The following is a 12,613-nucleotide window of genomic DNA, read 5'->3' on the forward strand; positions in this document are numbered from 1 at the left end:
CCACTGATCGCCTCCTCAAATAGATCCCAAAAAGAAATCTCCTAGGAATATTGTCGTCAAATTCCAGAGCTCTCAAATCAAAGAGAAAATACTGCAAGCAGCCAGAAAGAAACAATTTGAGTATTGTGGAAACCCAATCAGAATAACCCAAGATCTGGCAGCTTCTACATTAAGAGATCGAAGGGCTTGGAATTCGATATTCCGCAGGTCAATGGGGCTAGGATAAAAACCTAGAATAACCTACCCAGCAAAACTGAGTATCATGCCTCAAGGCAAAATATGGACTTTCAATAAAATAGAGGACTTTCCAGCTTTCTCAGTGAAAAGACCAGAGCTGAATAGAAAATCTGACTTTCAAACACAAGAATCAAGAGAAGCATGAAAAGCTAAACAAGAAAGAGCAATCATAAGGGATTTACTAAAGTTGAACTGTTTTGTTTACATTCCTACATAGAAAGATGATGTATATAATTCATGAGACCTCAATATCATAGTAGCTGAAAGGAATATGCATATACATATATATATGTTTATGTATATATATGTTTATGTGTGTGTATATATATATAAGTGAATGTGCATGTATGTATATATGTATGTGTGTATATATATATATATATATAAAGAGAGACAGAGAGAGCGAGTGGACACAGGGTGAGTTGAAGATGAATGGAAGATATGTAAAAGAAATAAAATGAAATTAAGGGATGAGAGAGGAATATATTCAGAGAGGGAGATAGGGAGAGATAGAATGGGGTGGATTATCTCGCATAAAGGTGGCAAGAGGAAGCAGTTCCGTGGGAGGAAGGGAGAGGGCAGGTGAGGGGGGAATGAGTGAATCTTGCTCTCATCAAATTTGGCCTGAGGAGGGAATATCATACATACTCAATTGGGTATCTTACCCCACAGGAAAGAAGAGGGAAGAAGATAAAAAAAGGAGGGGGTGATGGAGAGGAAGGCAGATGGGGTTGGAGGTAATCAAAAACAAACACTTTGGAAAGGGGACAGGGTCAAGGGAGAAAATTCAATAAAGGGGGATGGGTTGGGAAGGAGCAAAATATAGTTAGTCTTTCACAACATGAGTATTGTGGAAGGGTTATACATAATGATACGCATGTGGCCTATGTTGAATTGCTTGACTTCTTAGGGAGTGTGGGTGGGAAGGGAAGAGGGGAGAGAATTTGGAACTCAAAGTTTTAAAAACAGATGTTCAAAAACGAAAAAAAAAAAGTTTTTGCATGCAACTAGAAAATAAGATACACAGGCAATGATGCGTAGAAATTTATCTTGCCCTACAAGAAAGGAAGGGAAAAGGGGATGGGAGTGGAGTGGGGTGACAGAAGGGAGGGCTGAATGGGGAACAGGGCAACCAGAATATATGTCATCTTGGAGTGGGGGGGACGGTAGAAATGGGGAGAAAATTTGTAATTCAAACTGTTGTGAAAATCAATGCTGAAAACCAAATATGTTAAATAAATAAATTTAAAAAAATAAAAAAAAATAAAAAAAAAAAGGAATTGGTTGGTAATCAACCTTTACCTTGGGGAAAAAAAAAAAAAAAGAAAGTACATTCTATTTCACGTTTCCATGAGAGGTTATATCAAGAAGTAAAGTAGAAGAAATATTGTAACTGAAGTAAGATCTGAACAGAAGTTAGGACACCAAGAGAAAAAATAGGGGAAGAAAGAGTGACAATCAGAAAGATTCTTATTGAGACACTTAACTTCTATCTGCCTTAGTTTCCCCAACTACAAATGAGGATAGTAATAGCACTTGTCTCCCAAGGGTTGTTGTGAGGATCAAATGAGATATTTGAAAAGTGCTCAGCACATAGTAAAATGCTTAATAATTGCCTATTTCCTTTCTTTCCTTTCCTTTCCTTTCTTCAGTAAAGGGTTATCTATTAGCTCCCATGGTAGCCACAGCGGCCATATTTTGAAGATTACTAGGTACTTTCTCTTTATATCAACCCTAACTTCAGTTCTTTTTCATTTCTACCAACAATACCCAGTTCTGTCCCCTGGGGCTAAACAGATCAAGTTTATTTCCTCTTCCAGGTGATTGTCCTTCAGATCCTTGAAAACAGAATGCTATCTCATCCCCCAGAAGTGTTCTCTTCTTGAGGCTAAACAACCAAGTTCTTTCAACTGATACTCATGACCTGAACATAAGATCCTTCTCTGGCATAACTGAAATCCCCTGGCCACTCCCCATCTCCTATCAAATGCAACCCAGACTCAAATACAAAAATCTGGGTGGGGTCTTAAAAAGACAGAGTACAGCAGGACTATCCCTCACTAGTCTTAAACATTTTGCTTTTTATTGAGTTTATATTCTACCAAAACTCCCAAATCATTTCAAACTAATTCCTAGCCACACCACTTCCAACTTATAACTCTGAAACTGATTTGTTGTTTGCCAGACAACGCAGCTCTGTATTTGCAACTCATTCTTTTTTTTATTCGAGGAAGTGAATGTGAAAGGACAGTGGAAGGGGCAAACTAATAAAAGGAATTTACTGTTACGTGATAAAATAAACTACTGAAAAGAACAAATAATAGAAAGAAGTTTGAGGGATAAAAAGCATTAAAAACGGGTAAATCAAGAAGGGGCTTGAGTAGAAAATGGCTCTTGAGCAGGACTGTGGAGGGAGCTAGAAACATCAAAAGGCAGCAAGCACAAAGTGGGGATTTAGTTTACTTAACTATGCATAAGTCACATGAGTCTTGTTTTTCTTTTTCCTTTTACCAGTGGGAAGAGGGGAGGAAGGAAGTAGAGAAATAAATGCTTGGTAACTGGGGGGAACAGCAAGGAAAGAAACTGAGGAAGTTTTGCCTATTTTTTTTAAGGGGGAAACTAGCAATTGTCTTCAAGTGTTAGAAAATATCCCAAGTGAAGGAAGATTAGACTTGTTCTTCTTGGCTTTACAAGATAAATGAGGGGAAGAGGAAAGATGCATAGAAATAGTGGATAATCCGATTTACTTTGTCCTACGTATAATTTTCTCACAATTAAAGTGGTCCAGAAGTGGAATGTGCCATCTCATGAAAGCAGTGAGTCCCCTCTTACTGCACTTTTTTCCAGTAGATGCTGGAAGACTACATGTTAATACTTCTGTAGAAAGGATTCTTTTCAGGTATTAGTGACGTGACTGCAAGAATCCCTTCCATTCTAGACTGCATGTTTTTATTACTCCTACAATGCTAAATATTACTTAAATTGACTGATAAATTTAAAAAGTTGTTTTTAAAGTACTGCAAAAATGTATTAAATACACAGTACCTGAAAAGTAAGTGCTATTTTCCAAAGCAATGTTAGAGTTCGTTCTCTGTGACTATCCACAATATCCTTAGACTGAATTGTATTACCTGTAAATGATGAGATAGCCAGAAAAGTTATGCATAAATTTTTCCTGAAGGAAATACAAACTTGAACTCTTATGTAGCTATTACCTTGCTCATCATTCAACGGAACTCCGTATTGTTTGAGTACTTGAAGAACAATATCGACATTGTGAATCTTCTGAAGGCGACTTATTGCAGGAATCCTGAGTTTCTTTGAAAGGTTCCAGTTCTTTGTGAGAAGCTCCATGGCTCTCCTATTAATGTTAAAAAGGACATTCACCATTAAACTGTAGGATTTTTTTAAAAGTAGACTATGCTGCAGTTTTTTAATATGTATTCCCACATGAGACAAAGTGCAGGAAAATAGAGTGCTGTTTGTTGTTGTTTGGCCTTTGTTCTGAAAGAGGACCAGCAGCATCTCAAGAATGATGTCCTGACTTGTACATGAATTGGATTTAAGTGAGGCAGTGCTGCGGACAGTTCCAAAGCTACCAGTTTCACTCTCTGCTCCAGAGTTATCCAAGTCCAGTGGCAAGACAAAAGTTAAGACAACTGGTTATGGCCCAGGATGCACAGTACTAAGCTTGAAGCTGAACAGAGCTGGGTTCAGCTTTCTCCTCTGCCACTTCCTGAACACTCCAGGCAAATCACTTAAGCTCTATTTTCTTCATGAAAGAGGTCACTGGATACTCTGAAGTTAGAGGACCAGGGTTTAAAACCCACTTCTGTTGCTACATACAGGCATGCTTTGGGGCAAATCACTTTTTATCTTCTGAGCTTCAGTCTCCTCATCTCTAAGAAGCTGGATGGGATGGCCATCTCAGGACCCTTTCAGCTTTCAATCTATGATGCTACTTATCAACTAAGCCAGAGATGGGACTAAGTCATGAAGATGTCCTCAATTTCCATCACTGGTTGAGGGATTTCTCTACCCTGACAAAATCAAAGACCCTTAGAGGAATCTAGGTGGCATAGTTGAAAGGGCACTACATTTGGAGTTAGGAAAATCTGAGTTCAAATCTGGACTCAAGCACTTACTAGTGGCCTTGGGCAAGTCACTTAACCTCTGTCTCAGTTTCCTGTAAAATGGGGATAATAATAACACCTACATGCCAGGATTGTTGTGAGGATCAAATGAGATATTTGTACAGTCCTTAGCATAGTTCCTGGCACACAGCAGCCGTTTAATAAATGCTGCCTTCCTTCCTTCCTTCAAGTATTCAGCTACACATCCACAAATCTCTCCAACTGTCCCCTTTAACATATGACTATAATGTGGCTCCCCATTAACTTGAGCTTAAAATACAAACTCCACCGGACTCTACTTGACACTTCAAGCCATAAACAATCTGGCTCCATCACATCTTCCAAGGTAAGTTCACATTACCCCCTGAACTCTACATTCCAGCCAAACATTCCCTCCTCCTGATTAGCATGCCTCGAGGTTGGAAACTTCAGGCTTGGAATTCTCTGCTTTCTCAGCTGCCACTGTCAGAAACCCTCTCCCTTTCTTTAAGGGTCTCGACTCAATAGACCCTTTCTGACTCCCCCATATGGGAGGCTTAATGCTATTATTTGGCACAAGGGATAGAGCAGAGGGCCTTGAGACCAAAAGCCTTGAATTCAAACCCAGCCTCAGACACTTGCTAGCTGAGAAACCCCAAACAAATCACTTCACCTCTCTCTCAGTTTCCTTGACTGTTAAATGGAAATAATACTCTCATATACCTCCCAGGGTGGTTGTGAGGATCAAATGAGATAATGTTAAAGCTCTTAGTCTAGTGCCAGGCACCTCTAGAGTTATCACCTATCAAGTGCTTTTCCCCTTCCCTAGTGCTCCACCTCCATTCATTACTCACTTCTACGTACACTTGCTGTTGCCACCAGCAGTGCAACAACCTTTTTGAGAGCAGGGTCTGTTTCACTTTTGTCTATGTATCCCTAGCACCTAGCACAATATCAAGCATACAGTAGGCATTTAAATAAATGCTTGGTGAATTGGATGGGATTCAGTGCCCTCTTCATTGTGTCTCTGGAATATTAATCAGTCTCCCAGTTTCTAGTCTTTCTTATCAAGTCATTTTATATAAAAGAACAGCTAGGTGGCACAGTGTATAGAATGCTGGGCCTGGAGTCTGGAAGACTCATCTTCATGAGTTCAAACCTGGCCTCAGACATTAACTAGCTGTGTGATCATGGGCAAATCACTTAACCTGTTTGCCTCAGTTTCCTCTTCTGTCAAATGAGCCAGAGAAGGAAATGGCAAACCACTCCAGTATCTTTGCCAAAGAAATACCAAATGAAGCCATGGAGAGGTGGACACAATTGAAACTAATGAACAACAATTAAACATCCTGTATAAAGCAGCTGAAATAATCTTCTGAAAGCATAGGTGTGCATATCACATTCCAGTCAAAAATCTTTAGTGGCTTCCTACTGCCTCAAGTATAAAACATTTCACAATATGAAACCAGCCTGCATTTCTGGGCTTATTTCACATTTGTTACCTCTCTGTAACATACATTCTATCTTATATAGGATACACAAGAAGAAAACTTTTAAAGGACCCTTTTTATACCCTTAGGTGAAAAGAAGGCCAAGTCAATATAGCCTGATGCTGTCAGGATGCTTGGTCAGTGGCAAAAGATGCAATTTAAAACCTTATGGCACTGAACCAATCAAGTCTTATGAAGAGATTCCATACCTTATGAGGAAAAAGCAAAATCTACAAGAGATGAAGCCACACCTTAGCTCCCTTAGCTAACTGAGAAGCTTAGCTCATGTGTCACCTCCTCCATAATGCTTCTCCTAATCTCCCTTTTTGTTTGTTAATGCTCTTTGCCTGTTCAAATGATCTCTTATTCATTTATTTATATGCTGTACTGCAACCTGGCCAATATCGTACAATTGCCTTAAAGGAGGGAATTGTTTTCCTGATTTTGTCTTTATATCCCCAAAACTTAGCACAGTATCTTATATGCATATATACACATAGAAGTACTTACTTTATACATGCTAGGTGTCTAACATACATTTGTTGAATTTAAATGGTATGATTGTTTAACACATATCTCCAAAATTAGACTGCTTTGAGAGGTAAATAAAAACATTTAGAGTGATTTAGAAAAAATAGCATTCATTATGAGTCAGACCATCTAATTTTATACATCAGAATTGAGGGGAAATGGCCGACTTTAAAAATGAATGAACGTAAAGCACATGTTAAGCACTTATTATATGCCAAACATGGTAGTAGGTTCTAGGGATACAAATATAAAGGGCCATCTTTGCTCTAAAGGAGCTTATACTCTAATGAGGGAGAAGACATGTATAGTGGAGTGGTGGTCAGAGAAGGGAGTTATGGTCCCGGAGCGACAGGGAAGTGCAATGACAATTCCTTTCCAAAGGCAAAGCTAGTGCTGATTAATTATAGTTCTCAGAGCAAGAGGTAGAAAATGAGGGTAGGGGTAACAATAATACATGAAGACCTGTAACGCCCAAATAATCTCCACAAAATTTCACTAGCTAGAGGCTTAAAGGGTTCCAAAAGACAAATTAGAAAGTTCAGAAATTGGCTTCAGAATCTTTTCTCATTTGTAAAATTGAGTAGATATATAGGAACTGGGGAAAAGGGACATGAAAACAGAACTAGAATGGGGTAACAGAGAAGCAGCTAAGGGTGCTATTTGATGAAACATCAACATCTCAGTTTTCAGGTCAATAAAGTACTTAACCAGGCTGAAAGAGAGCTTCTTGTATATATAATCTGCAGAGGCTAAGCCAAGAATTTATACAAACCTAGAGAAATGCAAGATTTAAAGATTCAGAGCTGGGAGGATAATCCTTGGAGGCCATCAAGTCCAAACATCTTGTTTTAGAGATTTGGAGAATGAGGCCTAAAGAGTAAATGACTTGCCCGAGGTCACAGAGCAAATAAGCTTCTAAGGCAGGGTCTGTACGAAGGTCTTCACATTCTAGATTACAAATCCAACATTCTATCCATTATACCATGCTGCTAATTTCCATACTCATATATGTAAGGTTCTTGATAAACTATACAGTTAAAATTATATCAGGTAAGTGTTTTAAAATGAAGGATAGTTACTTCAGCTTGAGAAATTAATGCCAGAAGCATTAAATAAGGTAACCACCAATCTTCCTGTATTTCAAAGATTAAACTTGTATGAAGAGCTAAAGTTATTAAAAAAAAAAGATATAGAAAGTTACTGTAATAAATAGTTCAGCTGATTAGACCTCTATTCTGTTTTGTTTTGTTTTTTACCTCTAGATTATTCTCCAAGGTAAGCACTCTTCTGACACAGCAATTTTCTGCTATGGATGGAGAATTCTTTGGACAGTAATGTCCAAGTACTGACTACCTTCTAACTTCACACCCTGTAGGAGGTCACTCTTTTAAAATAGGCATTGTCACTAAAGGGCTTTATAAGAAAAGAAAAAAAAGATGGGGGGCAGTTAAGAACCTCAATGCATCATTTTTCGAAAAGCACGCATGCCTCTAACTTTTGGGTGATTCCAAAATTGAAGTTAAACCACTGAATTTTAAGACAGAAGTTGGAGACAAATAGAAGGAAATTGTACTATAATGGAACGGTAGTTTCTGACTGAACTTTTTTCTTCATTACCCCAAATTTCTATTCTGTGCTAATAAGAGCCATAACTTACACAAGACGAATTCCACATTTTAAGTCTACAGCAAGATTTGTTACAGCAAATTCAAATTCATCAAGTGGTGTTTGAATATGACTAACTGGTAATCCCAAAAAGCCCAGGTGGCGGGAAAGGTCACCTTCACCACTAAGGAAGTCTCTTGAAAAAGCCAGAAGAATCTCTTTACTAGCCTGAGGGGGAAAAATACAAATGTCAATATCTACCAATTAAAATATTTTTATAATATTATAACATTGAGTTTAAAATTATTGGAAATACACGGCAAGGTAAATAAACAATATAAGCAAAATTTGAAAAAGGTTAACTATCTCATTTAAATTCCAGTCATTTGTCACCCAGTTCAAATCAAAATTGCATGTGGCAGAAATATTGCCATACTTCTTTAATGTAGGTTATTAATTAAGTTTTAAAATCACTTGAAAAAAATAAACAGTTTAACAAAAACTGCTAGGTAGGCCTCTACCCAAAAGAGATCAAATAAAGGTGACAAAGTCTTTTATATACAAAATTATTTATAGTAGCTCTTTTTGTGGTGGCAAAAAACTGGAAACTAAGATGTCCAATAATTGAGAAATGCCTGAATAAGCTGGGATATGCAAACGTGGAATACTATTATGCTGCAAGAAAAAAAAGCACATGGAAAAACTTGTTTGGACTGATGTAGAATAAAGTAAGAAAAACCAGAAGAATAACTTATACTATAACATTAATATTTTTAAAAGGATTAATTTTGAGGATTTTTATGAGCTGATAAAGAATGAAATGAGCAGAACCTGGAAAACAATTTATACAATAACAATACTGTAAAAACAAACAACTTTGAAAACTCTGATCAATACAATACAATGACCATTCATGATTCCAGAGGACAATGATGAAATATGTTGTTCATATTAAAGAAAGGTAATTGGTTTAGAGGGCAGAACGAGATATACTTTTGTGTACAGCTCTGAGGTAATTTACTTCACTTGGAAATGCATAGTTGTTACAAGAAATTTTTTTTTCCTTTCTGTTTTCGGTGAGATGAGGAATGAAAGAGAAAAATGGGTTTCTATTAATTTTTTTTTAAATAGAAAGGTGGAAGGGACCTACAGATGTGAAATGTTGCATGCCCTTTCTGATGAGCTCACTGTGTGGTTAGTTATAACTATCTTACTTTGCTAAAAGAAATCTCACAAAATTGGAATAATTAAATGTTAATAATATTTTAAGAAACATAACAATAAGACTTTTTAAAAAGTTAAATAAAAAATAAAAGTACTCTACAATGATCTGTATAGGTTTGCCAAATAAGATTTAAGTACAAAATAACAGTCAAAAGTTAAAATAATTTTCCCACTGATAATTCCCCAGAATTAAATGTCAGCACCAATTAGTGTCTTGCACGCATGATAGGCATTCAGTACAAATTCATTGAATTTTGACCTCAAACCAAAATTGACTTATTTCTAACAATTAAGTGTATTACAAAGGACAAAGAGGGTTGAAGTGGTAAATAAATAAAATCATACCTTGAATTCTGCATCTTTACAAAAGAGACAAGGATCATGGTCAATAAGTCTAGATAGTTTAGCATGATCAAGAAAACAGACCAGTAGCAATAACTTTTTCAAAGTAAACTTAGACAAAGCTTCTTCATGTCCTTAAAATGAAACAAAAATTAACAAGTTTGTTTGTGCAGTGTCTGGTAGAGTAAGTACTTAATAAATTCTTTTTTATTGAATGAAACAATTACTCTGAAATAACATCTTAAATATAAAAATAATTACCATCCCCATAAAGATGAGGTACAGAAGGATGTCTATATTCAGCTGCTATATCAGGGTTCCAAAGTAAACGATTCAGAATAAATATGGCCAAACCCGCAACATCACTGTTATTTTCCAAAGAGATCAGTTCTCCAAAAACAGTCTGAAATAAATATCGGGATGTTTTTTAGTTCTTTTCAATTTGCTACCACTCTGTGCACCAAGTACCTCAAAGTACAGCATGCTACCTAATCTGTAGCCAACTTTTAGTACATCCCCATTTTAGCAACAAGCATCTCAAATTTTCATAATAATATATGCATTCCTCCTATCTCCATCAAAAAAAAAATCCCAGTTCTGAGTTATATATGCTGATTTATTGTATGTACTTACATAGGAGACCAAATTGTGCCATAAAATAATAATGTATAATCAAACACAAAACATAACCTTTGGCTGGGTAAATAATAATTTAAAAGTGTGAAATATGAAGGATCCTTTTTTTAGTACTTTCCTTTTTTTAACAAATGGAATGCATCTTTATAACAAAATCTGAATGTTGTATCATGCAAAATAATAACACTTTGCTTCCTAGATATACAATAATTTTTATCCTCAACTCTACTAAAATATTTAAATTATTAAAGCTTCTGATCTATTCAATAATGGATACATATAAAATACAAAATAATGAATACAAATAAAATACAAAATTAAACACAAAAACCCCCTCCTCCCAATAAAATAACATACCTCTAAACCTATACGTAGCCACAGTGGATTATATGATAACAGCCAGTTGAGGATTTTCTGTCGTTCCCCTGAAATGTTGTGAAAAAGTAAACAAGCTTATAAATGAGCAAGATGGCCATTAGTACCACAGTTTAATTAATGAAATCAACTATTACTTTATAAGAAAAGTAAATTAAGAAATGGACTTATATATTTATGTTATAAAATACTTGCAGAGTTTAGAACTTCAAAAAAAATAACAATATGGCTTTAAGCGGCAAAGATACAGCGTGCTTAACTATGAAATGAACATATAACATGAATTACTAATGATTCATAAATATTAAATCAAGGTTTCTGCAGTGTTCTTACCCACATCTTTCCAGAGATGTTTATCCTTCCGAACAAGTAACCGTCTAGCTTCAATCTCAACTTCTAGCTTTTTAATAGCTTTAACCATTTTTTCTGAGGTAAATAAATGACAAGCTTTACGGCGTAATCTATTCAATCTACAACGGGCAGTATATGCTCTGAGAGACATTTCATCTTTCGTAGGTGCTTTTGGAACACTTATTTTATAATGATTCTCCACTCCCAAAAGAAGAGTAACAGCATTTACTGTCAAAAGAGAAAGGAAACACATGACTGGTTAGCTTGTCATAACAAAGTTATGTGGAACTTGGGTTTTAATCTTTAAGTATGCTAAAATACTTTTAAAAATACTGAACTATTAGAATGTGATGTTCACCCAAAACAGAAGGCAGTTTCAAATTTTAAATTCTGCTCTTATATATAAACACTTAAAAACATTTACTAAAACAGAACAACACAATCTTCTATAAGATCCCTGAGACATGGTCAATATATTGAACATTGGCAGTAAGAGGGAGCTCACTTTTTAAGGAAAACCCATTTCCTTATTATTCTGGTCTAATCAATAGTTTTTGCTTTTACATCATCTTAATTTCCTAAGTCATCTCTCATAACAAAGAGCTCTTAAAAGAAAAAGCAGGTCAACAAAACCAATCAACAAGTCAATCATATTTGATAGTTAGGCAATACTCAACACCCATAGGTCTCCACCTCTGCAAAGAGGGAAGGGACATGAGCTCTAATTATTAAGATATTATTTTTCATGCTTTGTCAAATTTTGCTGTCCTGTAAATTATGTCCATTAGTACTCAGTCTTGCCTTTATAGCAATACAGGTTTAAGTATATAATCTCTTATCCACATGAAAACTCTTTAGAAATTTGAAGACAACTATCATGTATCCTTAAACACTTCTCTTTTTCATTCAAATTACCCTAAACCATTTGTATATGGCATGATTTTCAAAATCCCCACCATTCAGGTTACCTCAAAATATAGGTTAAGGTGTCATTGTTAAATGATATATCCATAGGCATGCAACTAGTGTCAGACAAAATACAAACACATGCTGCTTCTCATTCCAAAACCAATGCTGTTTGCATTAACACCACTGGCCCCCTAATATTAGAGAGATGATTTGACAGGGAGAATATTAACTACCATGAACTACATACTATACTTCTATTAAGAAAGACTATGATGGCATTGAGAGTCAGTGTGGCTTTATGGATAGAGGGGTGACATTGAAGTCAGGAAGAACTGGGTTCAAGTATCACCTCCAACACATACTGGCTATGTGACCCGGGACACATATGCCTCTCAGCGTCCCAGGCAACTTTCTAAAAATCAAAGTTGCACATCTGCATTGGTAGAAGTTTCTCGTTTAGATCCCCCTATACCAACAAAGTCAAAACAAAACAAGGAAACATCAAAACTGGGGGAGAACAGGAAAGGGGTAAGGGGAGGTGGAAGGAGAAAGGAGAATGGGGAAGGGAAAGGGGAAGATGGACAAAGATGACAGGAGGGTTCAGTTTGTCAGAAGCCATAGTTCAGTTTTCTGGCAAAGCAGAATCATAGTTAACACAAAAGGAAACATGAGATGTGCAAATTCAAGGCATCTCCACAGCAAATGTTTAAACAGAATTATTTATGCCCAACCTGTGATAGCGCCTTCTGAGCTTGCACTGGACTGATCAGCCACACTCAAACACATTGCCCCTTGCCCCCA

General features: G+C 36.3%; 1 protein-coding gene across 1 annotated transcript in view; it reads right to left on the bottom strand.

Annotated features, from left to right (window-relative positions):
* ASPM (assembly factor for spindle microtubules) overlaps positions 1-12,613 on the bottom strand; it is a 63,404-nt gene that overhangs the window by 34,008 nt on the left and 16,783 nt on the right. Inside the window, exons 6-12 of the mRNA XM_036758265.1 lie at positions 10,886-11,131; positions 10,535-10,602; positions 9,803-9,944; positions 9,545-9,675; positions 8,028-8,203; positions 3,453-3,598; positions 3,283-3,368 (exon numbers count right to left, since the gene is read on the bottom strand). Coding sequence (XP_036614160.1) covers positions 3,283-3,368; positions 3,453-3,598; positions 8,028-8,203; positions 9,545-9,675; positions 9,803-9,944; positions 10,535-10,602; positions 10,886-11,131 — 995 coding nt within the window. The remainder of the gene's footprint in view (positions 1-3,282; positions 3,369-3,452; positions 3,599-8,027; positions 8,204-9,544; positions 9,676-9,802; positions 9,945-10,534; positions 10,603-10,885; positions 11,132-12,613) is intronic.

The sequence above is a fragment of the Trichosurus vulpecula genome, chromosome 4 (genome assembly GCF_011100635.1).
Source record: "Trichosurus vulpecula isolate mTriVul1 chromosome 4, mTriVul1.pri, whole genome shotgun sequence".
NCBI lineage: Eukaryota > Metazoa > Chordata > Mammalia > Diprotodontia > Phalangeridae > Trichosurus > Trichosurus vulpecula.